This window comes from Ambystoma mexicanum, chromosome 12 (genome assembly GCF_040938575.1).
Source record: "Ambystoma mexicanum isolate Mex_15411 chromosome 12, UKY_AmexF1_1, whole genome shotgun sequence".
Taxonomy (NCBI): Eukaryota; Metazoa; Chordata; class Amphibia; order Caudata; family Ambystomatidae; genus Ambystoma; species Ambystoma mexicanum.
In genome coordinates, this window is record NC_090936.1 from 144,341,169 (window position 1) to 144,361,843 (window position 20,675).

Consider the following 20,675-nt stretch of genomic DNA (forward strand, 5'->3'; position numbering starts at 1 on the left):
GTTATGGGAAAAATTATGATTCTGCCATTTTCATACACCTGGGAAATGGGAAAGTTGGCAAAGTGATAGATCAAGAAAGTAAGGTTTAAATTGGAAATGTTCCCATTTTTAGCTGTTTCGGCACAGCAGCAAACCGTGACAAAAATGGTAGCTCTCCCCAGGAAGGGCATGCCGAAATAAAATTATTATAGCCCGACTCGCCATAAAAGATAGAACTAAAAAATATATCTATATTCATGTGGTTATCTGAAACTTTAAGGGAGTTATCACATTATGAGAATTAACAGAACACAAAATGTCAAACTCCCTGTCATTTTGAAATGATGTATCTTTTCTCCTCCCTCAGCCTACATCATACAATCCTCTCAATTCCTGACCCTATCAGCAGGCAGGGGGTGTGGTGGGGGAGTGGAAGGGAGCGAGCTAGCCAATCCTGACCTTGGGAATTATGACCATGTTGGAGTGTTATCAGCCTTATTAGAGGGTATGTTTGCATCAAAACAGGGCTTTTTGACTTATTCTGGGAGATAGCCTGCTGCTGGACTCTTGCAAGGAACAACTAGCAGAGAGACAAAGAGAGCTACAAATACCACAAAACTGCCGAGAGAGCATAACATTTGTAATTCGTATTCAAGACCATGCCTGACTTTGTGTTCCAATTTGTCATTCAATTTACGACCCATGTTGCTAAAACAAACAATACGATTCCCTTGTGAGTTAACCTGTAATTTGGAAACATATGTGTTTTTAATCTCATGTTTTTCCAGAGAAAAGGCAATTTGTAATGAATTATGATCACTTTGCTGCATTGGAACAACATTTGACCACACACAATTTTGAAACAGTTCAGGGGAGACTATTAGGTAATCTATTGAAGATGTGCTTTTTTCCATTCAACCTTGTCACTGCCGTTGGACACTCAATAGTCTTCAAATCGTCATCCTTAGTTTGCAGCTTTCTCCCTATGGACTCTCCTGCCTTCTCTTTTTGTGTTCTGTCTTGTCTTGTCTGCGCCCTCACACCTACGGGTTTATGGTTGCGCCATACAAATGTAATAAAGTAAAGTAAAGGACTCAATGTTACCATTAGTGATCTTTAAATTCCAATCTGCAAACATATTTTCCCACATTACTCCATGAGAATTATTAACCCTGGATTTCAGGGTTAGCCTGGCTATAGGGGAACAACATGCATTAAAATCTCCACCAATCAGTAATAAGTCATCCGGAAAATGAACATTTAGATCGGTAAGGATGAACAAGAGATCTTCAAGAAAAAAGAGGTAGTTCTCAGTTTTCAGGATTCCAGTAAATATTTATCAATTGGAGACCTCTGACCCCAGCAATCCATCTAATGCTGCACCTAATTGCCAAAATACTGGAAATATCATTACATAAGCACTGTACATCGTGTCCCGTGGTGTTTCGAATTGCGACTAATAGACCGCCAGGTGGCCGTTCTTGCTTTGAACTAGTTGCATGTTGGAAAATCGAGGTAAATCCATCCAAGTGTATTTCACTCCTGAACCATGTTTCTTGGAGAAAAACGATGTCAAACTCTGTAAAAATGCTCTGACTGGTATCTTTATGTCTGAATAACAATGGACCTCTTGTATTCCAACTCAGAATTACAAAGCCTTGCTTCTCATTTGAATGTGTGTTGAAAAACGATTCCCCTTTGAGGTTTTTTTTCCTAACCGTGCCTTTCAAGTGAAAGCCTAAAAATGATTTTTTCCATTGAGGTCCTTGCCTCCCAAACCGGAATTCCAAAGCCTTGCCTGTCCATTGAATGTGTGTTGGAAAACAATGTTTCCATTGTATTGTGAATGTTTTCTATTGGTTAAATTGAAATTAAATTTGTTGTAAATTGTGACTGCCTGTTTCAAAATAGTACCTGTGTTGATCATAACCGAGTTATTGCTGTGATATTAGGTGTTTTCACAGCATTGGTGGCTGATATTGGCTGCTAGTTTTCTTTGTCAGACCTTAAATAAATAAATATATATATATATATATATATATATATATATATATATATATATATATATATATATATTCTTACTATACATTGGCCTGGTTCCAAGTCCATTAGTGACACAGGGTATTTGTTGGGGTTGGGTGCGAGATGGGTTGGATGCCTGACCAAAGTGGTTTATTGTGTGCCACCTTGCTTGAGGGGAGTGGGGGAGGAACTCCCAGAGTTGAGTGTGACTGCCTAATGAACTGCAACATCTGACAGAAAAGGAATTGCCATGGTCCAGGCAGTCATTGCTTAAGATAATCCACCACGATGGAATGGCTTTTTTTGGGACTAATTCGACAACTAGTAAATGTGGGCGGGCGTGCGGATAATCATGATAAATTGTTGTTTCCTATTGCACCCAAGATCCCATTCTTTTCATCTTCATAGCACTTACTTTTTTTTTTTTATAAGTCACCCCTCACTTTCCACTGCTGATGGACGCTCCGAAAAAGGGAGACAAGTTATTTTGGCTGCTCAACATCTCAGGGAGCGGTCTACCAATTTTGCTGACTTTTTTTAACTGGGCAGATGCCACTTTCCGTCCCACCTTACCTCTGTGCCCACATCACTGTTCCCACCTCAAAGTGACATGTAGGCCACTCAAAAGGTGGCACACATGTCCATTCACCTAACACACAGTTGCCCCTTAATTTAGTGTGATGAGTTATTATAAAGGTTTTCTGGAGGAATCAGTGAGAATGTGTCACCCAATGCAGACATTTGTGCAGTAAGTACAAGTCTTATTCCAGGTTATAGCAGATGCTATTGTGCACCGGTGTTGAGTGCGCCAGCTACTGCCGTTGCAGAGGGATGCGCTTCACAGATCTGCCTCCAGCTGTCCCTTCTTTTCTATAGGAGGCTTATCCAATATGATGAGGGAACCACAATCCCTCCAGGCTCGGGCTGGATTGTGGTAGGTGCAAATATGGGGAACCTTTGCAAATTCAGAAACAGCCTATTGAATACCTTGACAGCCGCGACCGAACAAAGTCCAACATGTACAACACCACAAAGCTGAAATGTGTGGTGCACAGGGTAAAGGAAGGTCATATTGTGTTCCGTACAGACCATTATCCTGTCACAACCCCGCCCAGGAATAATAATAATAATAATTTGCATTTATATAGCGCTACGAACCCTCAGGCATCTGAGCGCTGCTTATTATTACCGATGATGTGTGGTGCTCATTTATCGTCCTCAGAAGGATGAAAGGCTGAGTTTGGCCCTGCCGGGATTCGAACCTGCGTTGGAAGGGTCTGCAGGGCTGGAAAGGAACGATGTCCTTTCCCACTGTTGCATAGATGCACGCTTTATCCAACTGGGAGTCCCCAACCCAGAAGTGTACGTCTACATCCACTGTGCCGAGCAGATGCAAACGAGGTGCCTTTGCAGTGTTTGGCCATTGTATACCCTGCTGTAGGTCTTCACCCACCACAGGAAGTGGGCAACTGTAGAGGTGGCAGCAACACAGGTCTTCACTACTTGATTGAGGCAAGAGATTCCTTCTCCTTTACGTACCCACTCTAGAGACACTTAAGGCCGCGGTCAACATGACGTCGAACTCATATACTATAAGGCTGTTCCTGATAGGGCAGCCCCACAATTCCTGGGCTAGCGGAGGGGGTGGAGCGAGGGCAATTCATGCCCCTGCATATGCCCTCTGCGGCCCCTGATGACATTAAATTATAGTTTTAGAAGGCGGCATTAACTGGTCACAAGAGAGCATTATTGCGAAAGGACTATTAACAGGCTCTGGAACGTTCTCTTACTGGCACCGTTCTTTCTGTTTTGTACGAATAAGTGCAAAGTACACAATTCAGTGTTTAATATGTTGTACCCCGTTTTGTTTCTCCCGTTCACGGCTAAGCATGTAGTTATCAGCTCCTTAGAATGCCACATGTCTGTTAACTCTGTAGACTCCTGCTCTTCACTGTCCCATTCTCTGGCCTTGCCCTGTTTTTTTTTTCCTCCACAGCCTACACCCATAGTGTCATGTGCTGTCTTGCTTTGGCTGTGCAGACAACGCGGGCCTTGCATGTGCCATCCCCCACTTTTCATATCAACCTTATGATCAAACACAGGCTGGGGCTTCGAGTTGTCCCTCCCCTTGCACGCCCACCTCACCTTATGCCCGGCAAATTTCCTGACCTAAACCTCCATGTCACCTGACACGCTGTACTGTGTTTCTTTGCTCAAACTGTGTTGTATTTTGTACGTATTCGCACATGTACCTATTAAGTAATAATACTGAAGCTTGCAGGTTTTTCTAAGCATGTATTGTGCTTTAATGTGGTGAAATATACTGTTTACACTTGGGAAAACTGGCAAGGGAGGGTTTTATTGCTATTAATACACAGGTGTAGTGTCCGGGATGAAAAGGGCATTGTGTTTTTGGCATAAGAAATGTCAGGTTCAGAGAGGACATGCATTAAGATGGCCACCATGAAAATGGTGGACGAAACTCCCGGGAGGTCCGTCCTCCATTTTCATGAGTGGCTTGGGAGAGGAAGCAGTATGACGACAGCAGAGGGAATGTAGCTGGTAAGTGTATTTGGGGATGGAGGGTGGAATGCAGCTCATGGGTGGTAGGGAGGTGAAGCACAGATGGCAATTAAAGAAGAGGTGAGACAGGTGCTGTGCTGGGCCAATCTGCGCGCTCGGAATGCTGGTCTTTGCCAAGATGAGAGATTTGCAGTGTCACTCATCCCCTTCCCATACGTTCTTCCAAGAAGATTCTGCTGGTTAAAGCATTCAGACTTTGTCAGGTCACCCGTTCCGCCCGCCTAGCGGAAGCATCGTCTATATGTGTCAGTTGTATGTATATTTGTTCAATGTGATGACATCCAGCTTTAATTCCCATTGTCACAACCTATATGTGGTGATCTGATAACCTCCCAGGACTGATCACTGCTCAAGAAAAAGTCTATAAATAATTTTAATAATTACCACCTGCCAGGGTTCCAGCCTCCCTTATGTATCACCCAGTTTGATTATTGCAACACAATACTGGGCGTGCGCGTGTATGCCGATTTGTGGTTCTCCGATTCAGCGCGAAGTTGCTCTTACCTTTCTTGTTGCGACACAATGTGAGGTATTTCAACTATTTCCCTACTGCAAACATCCACCTGCGAGAGTAGCATCCAATTACAGCTGTACCCGTAGCAGATGTTAACTGAAAAGCATGTATGTTGCAATCCTCGACACCGGTGTAACATAAGAGGACAGTCTACTCATTGCAGGGACTTAGGAAGAGAACAGGCTGGCCTCGCAAGGACACCACGCGGCATCTGCCCTTCTGGGCCACTTTGCACCATATTTCCAAATGGTGTGGACTTCTCTAAAATGGGCGCAGTTTCAACGGACCAGACAGTTCATAGGTGTCCTCTGTGTTTACCGTCTCATACACTTACATTTTGGAATTTTTGAAAAACCTGAAGCTTGAAGCCTCCATTCCCCCGACCCTCACCCTTACCCTCCGCACCTTGCCTGTGTTGGTCCTGGCACCTCTCTGTCCAGGGTGGAAATGCTGCATTGCCAATTGAGCTCACTGTTGATGCCAAGGCTCCCAATTGGAATGGACCCAACTCAAGGGTATCCAGTTGAGGCTCCCATTTGCAATGCACCTCCCTTTAATCATATTGCTGAATGCTTCACTTTTGGGCCCAGCGATCGAAAGAGAATGCGTAACACCACATGGTAGAATCCAGGACCTAACTCAAGGGTATCCAGTTGAGGCTCCCATTTGCAATGCACCTCCCTTTAATCATATTGCTGAATGCTTCACTTCTGGGCCCAGCGATCGAAAAAGAGAATGCGTAACACCACGTGGGAGAATCCAGGGCCTAACTCAAGGGTATCCAGTTAAGGCTCCCATTTGCAATGCACCTCCCTTTAATCATATTGCTGAATGCTTCACTTCTGGGCCCAGCGATCGAAAGAGAATGCGTAACACCACGTGGGAGAATCCAGGACCTAACTCAAGGGTATCCAGTTGAGGCTCCCATTTGCAATGCACCTCCCTTTAATCATATTGCTGAATGCTTCACTTCTGGGCCCAGCGATCGAAAGAGAATGCGTAACACCACGTGGGAGAATCCAGGACCTAACTCAAGGGTATCCAGTTGAGGCTCCCATTTGCAATGCATCTCCCTTTAATCATATTGCTGAATGCTTCACTTCTGGGCCCACCGATCGAAAGAGAATGCGTAACACCACGTGGGAGAATCCAGGACCTAACTCAAGGGTATCCAGTTGAAATCACAGGGAGTTGTGGGGAGGAGGAGGAACAATAAAAGGTTTCTCCTAAGAGGGCCCTCATTATCCGTATTAGAGAAACAGTGTCTGTCCCTCGGCTTCCCTGGTGCTCCTCCTTTCTAACAAGCCCTTTTGTAAGAAAAATCCTCTAAAGCAAGACAAAAGAAAGAGGTATAGAAGACAGAAGGGATGAAGGCTGTACTCACTGAGTGCAAACTACTAAGGCATTCTTGGCTATGCAAACGATCCCCCTTGCTCGCCTGTGGACCCCGTACTCCAGCAGAAATACCACCCAGATCCAATCCTTTCTACATCCCTTTTCTTTCCCTCGTAGGACTTTTCCAACAAGAGGGACTCTTAGAGAAACATAACAGTAGAGCCTGTTTCTCTAATAGGGACAATTAGAACTCGCTTGGACTAAAATGTTCCCCCCCCACACACACATTTCCCTGTGACGTCAACTGATTGCGTGTGAGTCGAGGTTGTGAGTTCTCCCCGTTGGGTTATGTAATGGAATTGCCAACTGTTGGAGCTCATTTTCTCGGCATACGATTAGTAGGGGCTTTTTGCTGTCTGCATCCCCCAGTAGGGCAAACTGGAACTGCTTCATCTCAAGTGGCTTCCAATGTGTCTATAGTTCGCATCTGCTCAGGACGCTCATACATAAACCCAAGGAGAAGCTGCAACACGTGCTAACTCTCCATTTGAGTCAGTGGGAAGGATGCCATTGATGGAGACAGTGAAGGGGCTATGGAAGCGATTGACCCGTCCCCTGCCGCAGAGTCATAACATGATATTGAGCAATGCCCCTCATGGAGCCCTTTAACCCTCTGGCACCAATAACCGCCCCCGCGACCGCATGGGGGCCATTCCAATATCTGCGGCTTTCATTCTGTGATGCACAAGATGTTAGAGTGAGACCATTGCGAAGGTGAATGGAAAGAGCAATGGGCACTATTCATCCAGTGCCTAGAGACCCGGGGTACTCCGTGCTCTCCAGCCCGGTTTTTCTGGGTAGACCCTGGAGGCGGAGTCCCGGCAACACATAGGGCACACAGTTATAATATTGGCTTCCAAAAACAACCAAAAGCAGTGTAGGGAAGATGAACAATTTCCACGAGAGCACTGTTCAGTAACTTTCCAAACTTATTTCAACAGCCAAATCACCAACTGCTCATGGGTAAAATGAAATGTGGTTTTCAAATATACAGGTTTTGGGCATCCATCTTCTGTCAGGATTCCGCAATCAGTCATGGTTTTCCCACAGTAACTTGGCAAATGAAAAGACTATCCATAGAAGCGGTGTTGCTAGGTCGGGAAAAGATCTGGGGCTACGCTAATTTTGGGACTGTCGGGACTGGGGGCTAGCTAGCCTTTTGGTTGTAACCCCTGAGCTTCTATCCGGGGCTACACCAAAAGACCCGCGGCTATAGCCCACTCAGCCCCCTCCTAGCAACGCCTCTGATCCGTAGGGCCTCATTACAGCATTGAGGTAACAATAAAACAGGCGATGCTTGCAAAATACCTCCTGGGAGCTACCTCTCATGATGGGCATGGCTGTAAACACCACCATATTGCAAGGAAGTATTTCACTTGATAATCTGCCTGTTTCTGCCTCCCCTCCAGAGGTAGAGTTAGACATTTGTGTGTGCAGGAGGCAATCCCAAAACCTTCCCTTGAATACAGGGGAAGCCACGTCTTGAATGGGGACATTGGATGATGGTGCAAAAGTGAGCACCACTGATACCCACTGCTGCAAGAGCATTCCCACGCAGTGCTTAAAAGGGGTGAAAGTGGTTCTTTTAAACCCTAAACAACATGCAGCGTAGTGGTGCGGACCACTACTGTACACTATCCACGAGACACAAGAGGCTGATTTAGGATTAGACGGGCGACTCGGAGGTTGCAGAAAGAATCTCTTTGCGAGTCAGTATAAAGCTTCTGCATAGGGCAATTCATGGGCTGAGTGGCATGATCCCAGGCCTGCCAGTGCCCTGTGCGAGGTTTTTCAGTGCGTGCCTCTCCTTTTTTTGGCACAATGAGTGACGCCTCAGGATCCCCTCAGCCGATGAGTCCTGGGTCCGGCACTAATCGCCCCAACCCATCACGAATGCAGAACAGCAGTGGTATCGAACAAGTATCAGCCGACCAACAGAACCGAGCCCCCTGCGGTTCTTGCAAAGTGTGATTCTTTAATATGCGCTGGCCCAGACCAACACTTAAGTTTATATGACACTGAGCTGGAGTGTCCAGTTCATTGGGCCTCATTACGACCCAGGCGGTAAGTTACCTACGTTTACACCATGGTGGATGGCGGATTTACCGCCCCATTCCAAGGTGAGTGGGGCGGTAAATCCCCATTTCCCATTTTACCCTTCCCCATTCCCATTTTTGCCCCGTAGGGCATAATGGGAGTGGGGAAGGCGCTAATTACGCCACCGTAAATTACGGTGGCGTAATTAGCACCATGGTCCCTTAGCGCCATGATTTTAACGCCTGCAAAAAGCAGGCGTTAAAATCACCATGGCGCTAAGGGACCTTGTAATCAGGCGTTATGGGTCGGCGCCGTTTACGTCACCGTTAACCCCTTAACGCCTGACTCATAATGAGGCCCATTGTCTTGTAAACTCGAGGTAAGGCACCCGTTATTTGCTGTGCCGCCGGGAGGGGTGGCGGCCTTGTGCAGCCTCTTCCCCTGAGCAGCCTCTTCCCCTGAGCACACCTTGAGCCGGCGCTGGGCATGATTTCCGCATGTGGTGACTCGAGTACTAAGGGATTTAGAGACGCCCATCAATTCTGTGCCGCCATTTCTATATGGAAACAGTACCTTCTTCTGATTACAAGCAATACACCACATCTGTGGCCTACTTTGAAGCCAAAACAACCACTTCAAGGTACTGATGTCAGGTGATCCTTCACCTTAAAAAAGCATTGCAGACCCATCACGGTTATTGTTCCAAAAACTGAAATAATGGAAACATTTCAATACTTTTTTATATGCACTATGGTTTGTGTGTCTTCATCTCACTTCTAACAACCAAAGGATTGAGTTTGCTGTGGTATTCCGCAGAAGTAGGAAATATGCCAGAGCACAAAGTGGGGTGCTCCGCCTATATGGTATGCACAACTAAACCCCCACCTTAACATAGGCTTGCAAGTGTGTGCGTCAAAAAAATGTTAATGTCTTTTCGGAGCATTTCAGAAACACATGTGCAAAACATCTCACTCCTTATCATATCATTATACTTTTATACTTTTGTTCTTACCTCTATCTATAGATAGCTCTCTGGCTAAAAAAGAGGGCCTATACCCACTGCGAGCGGGCATCATCATCCGCTTGTTTGACTTTCACATTGTTATTTTATATATATTTTTGTTTGCATTTTTAAAGCGCTCACACAACCCGCGGGCATCGAGGCGCTGTTACAGGAATTGTTTGTTTTTTCAGTTGCGTAATTGTTTTTTTTTTTGTCTTAGTTGCATATTTATAACGCGCTTAAACACCCAGAGTTTGCTTGAAATCCATCCATGTTTTATTTGTTCAAAAGTGTCAAAATGTATGTACATACAATAGTCATATAACTTAGCCCGCACTTGACGAAATCCATTCAGACACAAACATTGAAGGCTCGGTCTATAATCTTTCAGAAATGTTTGTCCCGATTCGTCAAATGGCAACAAAGTTATAGGCCATGTAAAAAGGTTGATAGCCCCCCTCTAATTTAGGCGCCTCCTGACAAAATCCAACCAAAATTTACAAAAGCATTTATATCTAGATCTAAAATCTTTTTGCAAACTTTTGTGTAGATTCGTCAAATGGCACCACATTTATAAGCCTTTACAATATTTTGGGACGCCCCTCTAAATGTGTTACCTTTTGACAAAACAGCTCCACGCAGTGCTTAAAAGGGGTGAAAGTGGTTATTTTTGAACCCTAAACAACATGCAGCGTAGCGGTGCGGACCACTACTGTACACTATCCACGAGACACAAGAGGCTGATTTAGGAAAATACTACTGGATGGATTTCCACCATATATACAAATGCACGCTTTCGAGACCAATGAACCGCTCCTGCCGCAAATATTGGTGGAAATCAGTCCAGCAGTTTGGGCTGTAGGCGTGAGCTACATTTTTTCCATTCAGTCTATAACTTTGCCCCCCCTTGACGAAACCTCACCAAACTTGCCGAAAAAATTCAGACCGGGCCATATACTTTTTTGCAAATTTTGGTGAGGATTCGTCCAGGCAATGCAAAGTTATAAGCCGCCCAAAAAATGCTCTTCCTATGAGTTGAGCAACTTAACCATACCTACACGGCCGCTACCATATATATATTGACATTAATCAGAATGATATTGGAACATTCAAATATTTTGGCATTGACACAGTGAAGGTACACCCAAGAGGTGGGGATAGATTACGAAAATTGAGGCAAATGGAATCTCGATACATAGTGGATTTTAACACCAAGTTTCCGGGAGGCCACAATCGTGATGAAGAATTATATGTATTCTTGGGATCCTAAAAATATGACCACCATGAAGAATAGACTGTGTTCCTACCATCAGATTTAAAATGTTCTCTTTCTGTATATATTTTTGTGTGCATAAAAAATTAGTAGGGGTGTATAGTACACTAAGTATGAATCAGACGTCTAAGCATCTGTTTGCAGTTTTTGAATTTGTTTACTTATTGGTTTTTCTTTAAAGTTTTTTCAATTTATTGCTTTATCACTTGTAAATAGGAGAGAATAATTTGCACTTATACACAAAGTATGCTGCATTTGCAGGTTCACAATGTGCCAGAATCTTACATCTGTGAAATTCAAAGGGAAATATTTTTTAACAACAATACAAATAGATTTGATGGGATTTTAAAAATCATGACCAATATCATCATGAAATAGTGGCAATTCTACTTTTGGAGACCATTTGTCATAATGTTTACTCTTTGGTTTTACCATGTGATTTGTTTACCAAGCACTATGCACTTTAACTTTTCACCCTTTTTTACTATAAAGTGACTCCATTTATGATATTGTGAGTTAAACGAATAAGTATGTTTTACCTGTTGGTAGTAACATGTGATCCGGGTATATAGCACAATGCACTTTAAGATTTTTGACTATAAAATAATCTACTGGGGACTTCTGCATGCCCTATGTATAACAGGGATAACCTGCAAAGGCAACATATAGTCTCCCATTTTACATTGCCACCTATAGAAATATTTTTTAAAATATTTTTTAAAATATATAATTCAAGCGAGACACTCGCAAGGGTAACACACAGTCTCCCATTTGAATTCATGATTTTTGTACAATCTCCCCTGATTTGGTAATGATAAAATACAAGTTGGTCAATCTATATTATAGAGGCACCCACAAGGGTAACTCACAGTCTCTAATTAGATTTAATTATCTTTTTATAAAATCCTCCTGTCTTTCCATGTTAAAACTAAGTTGGGCTAGCTAGCTCATAGAGGCACCCGCAAGGGCAACACACAGTCTCTATTTTAAATTAATGATCTATTTATAGATCTTTTTCCTTTAATTGTTCCAATCTAGTTGGTCCAACAATATCATAGAGGCACCCGTAAGGGTAACATACAGTCTCCCATCCCAATTTGTGATTTATACACAGATTTACAATATTCATAGCATAAGCACAGAGCACTTTAATGTTTAGCAGCCCAACAGTGTTTCTATAGCACATAGCACATAGCACTTTAGTATATAACATCAATTGCAATAATAAGGCACTGTGCACTTTAATATAGTTATATAAACATAGGGCTTCTAAGGGTCATCAAGATGTGATTAGTAGCACTGAGCACTTTATTATACCCACTAGGGACAGTGAAACTCAGTGAATACTATAACAAATGCAAAGAAATTATTTTTGCTTTCATCATTTACTGATAAATACTCGAATAGAATGAATGCATTGTTAATAATCCCATATAACATTGTTATCAATAGCTCCGAGCACTTTAGTACGAATCCACTGGGATAGTGAAGTTTGGTGAAAATCATGGGATATGTATAACATGTATTCATCATGTGTATTGTTTAAATGTGAGGCATTAAAATAGAACGAAAGCATTGACAAAAAACATTTAAAAATGGCCGTCTGTTTTCTATAGAAAAGGTTTGGACACTATACCAACACACAAGAATGCTAAACATTAAAGATGGACTTATACCATTTGTCTATAATAACGCAGTCCTCTCTCCATTGCACATACCAGACGAAGCCCGAGTAGGGTCAAACGCGTCGTTCTTTCTTGCAAGCTGCTGCTGCCTTCCTTGTCCACATACCTTTTTTTACTAATAAAGGATTTTCTGGCTGCACAGCAAACACGGTCTGCGTGTGGATTTATGAGGACTAATGAAGTTTTTCAAGACAATTACAATTACAGCCGGAGTGCCGTTGCGTTGCGCCCAAGACTGAATTCCAGTCTCTGTTTTGTTTTATATATATATATATATATATATATATATATATATATATATATATATATATATATATATGTATATAAATTAAAAAAAACAGATAGAAACCTGCCAGCGGAAGCCAGATCGCACTCTGGGTCAGGAGACTCCGAAACAAATGAAAAATGATAAAATTGTAAATATGCAAGTGCTGAGAAATGGGTATGGTGTTAGGACGGCAAGAATTTAAGTGGTTTGTGCGCTACTACAAGGGGTGCAAAATATGTACATAGACGCCAATTAGTATACATGACACCATATGACCTGTTCAGATGCACTTTAAAGGTTTTTTATGCTATGCATGAAAATATTATAATAAAAAACATGTATTTTACACACCTTCTGAAGATTAAGCAAAGGAGTAATTTGTGTTGCATATAAAATACATTGAATGGTCTCCATTTACCTCATCACAATGTCCCTTTTGCTACCTGACTCGCTAGACCGCACCCGCCGATCTCCTCCTTGCCACCCGGTACAGCTGTACCCCTCCTCTGTGCACCTCTGTATCACCCCTCTGTATATCTGTTCTGTTAACTCTGTAAATCGCTCTGCTATGCATCTGTACTGTTGTATCCCTCTGTAAAGCATTATGTTGTGTATCTGTACAGTTGTATGCCTCTGTAAAGTGCTACGTTGCTTCTAGAAGTTAGGTCCGCCATCAATAATACTAATAATTATAATAATAATAATTTAAAAGTTGAGGATAATATGGAAGTACCTGCTGGGAATAGTAGTCATTGTACAGTCTATATAAGCCCTCATTTGGATGGATGTAATAGCAGAGAAGTTCAAGGCATAATGGCTCTGCCTGGATATTTTGTGCTAGTGCGGGCTCCATGTGTTAAAATATAGTGGATTACCACAAGTATGCAACTGCTACGCCATGTGGTGTTGCACATGATTCGACTGCCCACGAGCCCAGTAGAAAATGGGAACGTCCTGAGGGCCAGGACTAGCACACACAACTCTAAAGTAGGTTCCCAAGGAAGCTCTCTCCCACACAGCACACAAGACTAGATGCAGAGACTGTCAAATCCCCGCATTCTGTTCAGAAGCTGCCCACATTTTTATACATGCCTTGCAATGCACAGATATTTTTTGTTAGGGTGGGTATTGTGACCAATGAAAATAGCAGTGTCAGATTTCCGTCATTCGTTCAAAAAGATTTCTTGCTAAATCACTATCACAAACATGTTTCAAATTTTAAATTGTCGCCATTCTTGTGCTCCCAAAAAGCTCTTTGCTTTTATGCAAATCGCCATGCTTGGGTTCCATGAAAACAGTGGGCCTCGTTACGGGTCCGGTGGTAACCCTGCCAGTACTACCGGCAGGTTGCAGCCGGACACGTAATAATTTACTGGCGCCTGACTTCCCGGTGCCAGTGGGCTATTACAAGTCCGGCGGTCGGGAAGTCAGGCGCTGCTACATTTGTTAATCCCCATTCCCATAGATTCCTATTGGACTCTATGGGAGTGGTGACACGAGAGCACCGGTACCGTTAGCAACAGTGCCTGTGCTCCCGTGACAAGTCTGCCTACCATGGCCGCTGCGCCCGGCAGGGACAGACCTGTCAGGCACAGCAGCTCTGGCAGGCAGACTTGTAGTTTGCCGTTCCGGAAACAAGGGTGTCAGTGAGCTTATCGGCACCCTTGTTTCCGGAGCGGCAAACATGTAATGAGGCCCACTGTGTTTTGCGCGACGTGGCTTGTGGCCATGCCCCCTCCGCCTCATCAAAGAGGAGGGGGTTCCCAGGGTAAATCCTTTTCAATTTCCAGCACTGCCACCCTATCAGTACAACTTGTCAGATAGTGCCAGGTTTAAATTAGCCAGGTTAGACCATGCACAATTCACGGACTTGCACTGGAGCGGGGGAGGGTTTGAAAAGGTGTGCACCGCTGCATAGCTCCACTGTGCCCCAGTATCCATCAGGCTATTTTGGGGGATATTCTGTGCTCTTCAGAACCAGTATGATAGCTTTTCTGAGTTTTAATCACTGCACTTTCTCTTCCTGCAGTCATAAGCCACTGTTTCATGTTGAGTGATGAACCACAGTTTGATTCGGCAACAATGATTGAAAGCAGCGAGAAATGGTTTCCAGGAAAATACCTCTATGGGTGTCATTTTACAGATGTGGTTCAACTCTCAGTAGGCAAAATCCTTGTGGCTGTTTCCCCGCATTTTCTGAGGCATTTTTATGGGGGCTAACCCCCCATCCACTCCCCTGTGCACCCCCAGCCCTTCCCCAACTCCCAAAATGTTATATAAATGTACATTCAGCTCACACCCCCTTTTTGGAAATGCAGCGAAGAAATGTGGCCAAATGGCCACGACAAGTTCGCCTCATGGCCAGCACCCATTTGAAATTGAGCGGAGTTCAAAACAAAGATTTAAAGCGAGGTGTAATGCTTCTACGTCATGATTTTGCTCTCTGGCTCATTTTCAGGCCCTTCCAAGGCAAAGGAAGGCAGCAAAGCAGGGTTTGCATCTCCACTTTGCTGCCCTGCTCCACCTTCATAGAGCGCAATGTTCCATAGGTGCATTTTCATGCAGGCGTAAAACAAATGGATTCTAATGGAATCCACCTCAGATTAGCGCCTGCTCCTGAGCTGGCAGATTCCATAGGAATCAATAAATAAACGTACAGGCGGCATTTACTTTTTTTACAAAGCGGAGAAGGTGATTTTCCCTAATTGTACTCTTCAGTTTTGCACTAAACGTTTGTGAATGTTTAAAATTGCGTGCAGGGGTCCCGATAGCGTGCAAGGGCCAACATTGCCGGTCACTAACATGCAATTAGCAAAATTCCCCCTCCCCCTCTGTGTTTCTGACACAACTGGAAGATCACAATTTAGCTACTTTTCCCAGCATCACTTTATGAAATGGACTTGCCATACAATTGCAATATGGTTGCATGGACAAGCCACTGGATTTAAAATAAAAATACAGCCAAAATCAATCTAAAGCACTTACACTGGCAAGTTACCCTAACATGTCCAAGGAGAAACTGATGTTGCTGCTCTCTGTGGCATTGTTATCTTTACGTGTCATTGCCATGGTTCCAACCCATCAGCTCTCTGGCTTTTCTCCACAGGAAGTAGGGAAGCCGCGTTCACCTACGCCATTACCGCTGCCGGTGTCGCCCACGCGGTCACCTCTGCCTGCAGCCAGGGCAACCTCAGCAACTGTGGCTGCGACCGAGAGAAACAGGGCTATTACAACCAGGAGGAAGGATGGAAATGGGGAGGCTGCTCTGCCGACGTCAAATACGGCATCGAATTTTCCCGGCGGTTCGTCGACGCACGCGAAATCAGAAAGAATGCACGGAGGCTGATGAACCTGCACAACAATGAGGCCGGAAGAAAGGTACGCTAGCACAGGTGTCGATGCAATGTGGGTATTTGGAGGACCGTTTGGATCAATTTTCATATGAACTGAAATAGAAGTCATTAAACATGGCTACAATGTTCTAACACGCCTGCTCCCATACCATCCTTGGGCATACGAGGTCAACAGAAGGCCTGAATGAATATATCTGGTTGCATGTTTTTAAGGCTGCCTATCTGTTTGACAGGTTATTTTTATGTATGTTTTTTGATTATTTGATACGGGTGTGTTATGTTAAATGTATCATTGAATTACTTATTGCCCAATGTCTGTTTTTTTTTTATAGTGCCAGAATTTGTTGTATACCTTTGCCCTTCTTTTCCCATTTGTCCCCTTTACATCCCTGTGTGTCGTGGGGGGCGACCTCCACATTGCATCCCCATTTCTCTACTGACCCCTTTCTGTTTTAACCCTTTAGTATAACCCTTTGTTAGGCCTTTCCTTTGTCTTCCAATGGAGATTTCTTTACAGACAAGAGCCCCCTCCATTTGCAGAGATATCCTCTATCTATCCCACTCGAACACCACTCATCGCGCAGCTCCTACAAGTTCTTCCTCTTCTTCCCCCATCAGACCCACCAAATTCCAGACTCACTTGAGCCCCACCAAGAAATTGGGCTAGATCCTCCGACACAAGTCGACCAGCATGGCGCTCCATGTGCACCGTTATACTTCAAATGGTCTACTGCTCACTCCACACTATCTGCTCGAGTGAGTTGCCATGACTCCTAGCTCACAAAATCCCCTTTCAACCCATATGGACCACAATCTAAAGTGTGATATCAAATCTGTCTCAGTCAGCAAAAGTTACGTAGTGCGAGCTTGCCTTCCAACATGATGTATGCACCTCAAGATGCGCCCAGTCAGTCCTTATCTCTGTGATGGATGACCTACCAAAACTCTGAGAAGATGGCTATTGGCACTTTACCTTCCCAACTCTAAAAGGTCCACCATGTTGAAAACACAGTGGGATCCCAGGTCTCCTCCTTCTTGTGTGACATCATGCACACTTTTCCTATGCCTTCACGCATCACTGTTCTGTGATCTTCTACGGCATTAATCATGGCCACGCATGCTGGTACACATTTACAGTTGACCCGATGTCCACTAATTTCATTGTCCATGATCTCCTTTTACTCTTGGACTCGACAACATGGGGCACTTCAACTCCAGTTGTTTTTGTCAATGTAAAAAACAATGCGCCACCTGCTTGTTGCCTGAAACCGCATGGGACCAAATCCAGGGTAAACCAAGTTGCTTCTCAGGGGCAGCACCATTTTCCGCAATCTCTACATCTGACCCACTCCCTTGCATCCTGTTTAAATCACACCATGGAGGTCAAGATCCTTGAATGACACCTCCACACACACATCTCATTTACATTAGGTCAATCCCAGTGTCAGCTTTGGTTTATCTGTGGAAGTGGAAAAAATGCTGCCCCATCTGGCCATGTTGAAAAGATTCCCTGAGGCCAGGCACTTCTCTCCCACATGTCTGGTATCTTGTTTCAGTATATCAAAAGGAGTCGAATTGCCTCCTCGCCCATAGACTTGGCGTAGAATGCAAGAGATTTCCATTTGATCATTGAACGCATGGATTGTAGGCCCAGCTCAAACCTAACCATTACATTTGGGAGAGAATTAGGCAAGCACAACACTCTTTTCCAGAAATAACCCTCAGTGTATTCCCAGACATTATTTGGCCAATTTCATTTAATTTCAGCTCCATAGATCAAAATAGGAATCACCTTCAATTTAAAGAAGGTGATAACTATCTTTCATGCAGGAGTATCCCCTGGGATGTGAGGCGCTTCCACTTGAGTTTGATATTTTCCAACCAATGGGTTTAAATGATGCTGTTATTTACTATTATTCCCAAATAAGGGAGGGAGTTTACCGGATGCAAGAACTCCTTGCCCTCATACCACCTAAATGCTGTGGCTCTTTTCCCCTTTTTACATTCCAGCATCAATATTTTTGTCTTTTTTGCATTTATCTTTAACGCATTCAGCTCGAGGTATTTGACCAGTTCATTAAGACGTCGCTGGAGGCCAATTTGTGTTGGTCTAAAATAACTATGTCATCTGCAAAGAGAAGTTTTGGGACCGGCTGGTTGTTTATTTTAGGGGGAAAGGATTGGACAGTATCTTGGCCCTCCATGATATCAGCTAGATAGAGATTGAATAAGGCCAGCGCCAGTGAGCATCCTTGTTTCAAACCTCGAAAGGTGGAGATTTTTCCTGAGAGAAGACCTTGAGTGGATAGTCTAACCCTCACACTTGTGTTTGAGTATAGGGCTATAATAGTTTCAATTAAATCTCCCAGGCCACCTTAAGCTATGAGCTTTCCACATGGCCTTTCTCTGCTGATGCTATCAAACACCTCTTCGAGGTCGATAAAGGCCACAAACAGTCTGGAATTTGCCCCCATGGTTTTATTCCTCAGAGTATTGAGCAGAAACAGGTTGAGGTTAGTTTCCATCCCTTTTACAAATCCAGTTTGTCTCGGCAAAAGGTACCCAGCCTCTCTTGACCATTTCAGCAAGTGCCAGAGGAGAATGGAAGAAAACAACTCCTACAGCGTGTCCAGAAGGGCAATGGGCCTATAACTATTTTTGGTCCTCTCTGCAGCCTTTTTTAAGATTGGTATTAATAGGGCAGATGTCCAAGATACTGGGCCCACTGTAAGTTCTAGGCTTTTGTTGAATAATATTAAACAAAAATCCCCCCAGTCCTAAGGGCTCTGCTTTAATATTTCATTAGTCAGGCCATCCGGCCCAGCTGCCCTGGAAGAATTACATTTTTTAATTAGGAACATTAGAAGATCTTTATCAAATTCAATTGCCCACTCATGGTCATCCTCTCTTTTTTCACGAGGGTTCTTATCCACTTCGAGCTGTTCTATTGGGATAGAGATGTTACATCCCCTAGGATCAGGCCCCTTTAATGTCCTTCTCGCAAAAAGCTGGGAAAAGTTGTTGAACCAACTAACCTCCTACACAGCTGATAGCATACTTGCTGGTTGTAAAACCTCATTGTTGTTAAGAAGGGCTCACAGATCTCTAGTATTCCTTTTCGCCATGGCTTTAAACATTTCTTCTGTGTCATGCTGAAGACGAGAAGCCTTAGAGGAAAGGAGCCAATTGTGATACTGTTGTTTCCTTCGTTTTATCAAGACCTATCCTTTGACTTCGATGAAAGCAATTTTCTTAAGTCAGCGCAATAGATTTTCTTTTTCTCCACTAGTGCTTTCTTATAATAGTGGAGACACGTTATTCCATGGTGAGGACCTAGTGTAGTTTTTGCTTGGAACTGGGATAATATCACTTCATAGTGTAGAGGGGCTACCTTAGTCTGAGCCAACTGTTTCAGATCCTCTACCACCCTGGGCACTTCCTTATGCTGAATTCTCAATCTAGTACCTGCTTGGTTAACCTGCACTATTTCAGTTCCCTTCATAGGTCTGGGGCTTCCCACCCAGCTCCATTTTAGCTGGAGCAGACTATGGTCACTCTGACTGAACCATGGGTAGAACAATTGGCTCAGTTATCCACTTATGGATGCTAGTAGAAACAAAGAAATAGTCTATGCAGGAACGTTGGCAACCTCGACCCCATGTGTAATTGGCCGGTGTATCTCCCTGGATATGTCCATTCAGCATAAGTATATTACGCTCTTTAAGTTATGTTGTCCATATCTGGTCATTTTCTCAAGATCGGAGGGAGAGAGCATCTTACCTTTGACATCAAAGCATCTTATATTAAGGTCTCCACAGATGATAATATAGGGGTTAGACTGTTTTGCAAAAATATTTCGTCAATTAAAGTCATGTTTAGGGCAATGAAGGAGCCATCATTCATGGAGACTGGGTTCTAATAAATATTAAGAACCACAGGACACATTTTGATTAAACCCTCTGGTTGTTCCCAGGTTAGCGTGGTAATTTGGACATATGGGTTTGGCTTTATACTCGCCACTATGGTCAACCCCCTTTCCATCTTAACCATAGTCAGGGGACCCGACGTAGGGAACCCCAAGGGATTTTTCTTCGCTGGATTGCATTGGACTTCATATCCATCGCAAATTGGGGCAACAGAAAGTCAGGTCTCTTGTAAACAAATAACGTTGTATTTATCAAATTCCAGGCTTTTCATTTGGAACATGTGATCATGGCCCCTAGTATTCCATGAGCACAAAAGTAACTGAGATCCCTCCTCCTCCTTCAAGCATTAATCTCCTAGATTTTGTGGTAGGGCTCCCGCCTACCATCACCAGCCTTGATTCGCTTTCATTTGCAGGTTATGTTCCTGGCCCATCTTGATCGATCGTTTGCTTTGCCTCGAGCAGTCTGTAGCTATTTCTAATTAACTGAGGTCCTTAACTTGCTTGGTTTGTGATGTAATCTTAGTCTTGGCCGTTAAGTTGATCTGTAGTGGACTTAGATCTTTAATGCCTCTAGAGGTCCCATTGACCACTTATATTTTGGATTCTTTTTTGGCGGAAGTCAGTGGGTTCAGGTT

General features: G+C 43.7%; 1 protein-coding gene across 2 annotated transcripts in view; it reads left to right on the forward strand.

Moving 5' to 3' along the window:
* WNT7B (Wnt family member 7B) overlaps nt 1-20,675 on the forward strand; it is a 554,012-nt gene that overhangs the window by 482,306 nt on the left and 51,031 nt on the right. For both annotated transcript variants that reach the window (XM_069628186.1, XM_069628185.1), the window contains exon 3: nt 15,866-16,137. In XM_069628186.1, the coding sequence (XP_069484287.1) occupies nt 15,866-16,137 (272 nt within the window). The remainder of the gene's footprint in view (nt 1-15,865; nt 16,138-20,675) is intronic.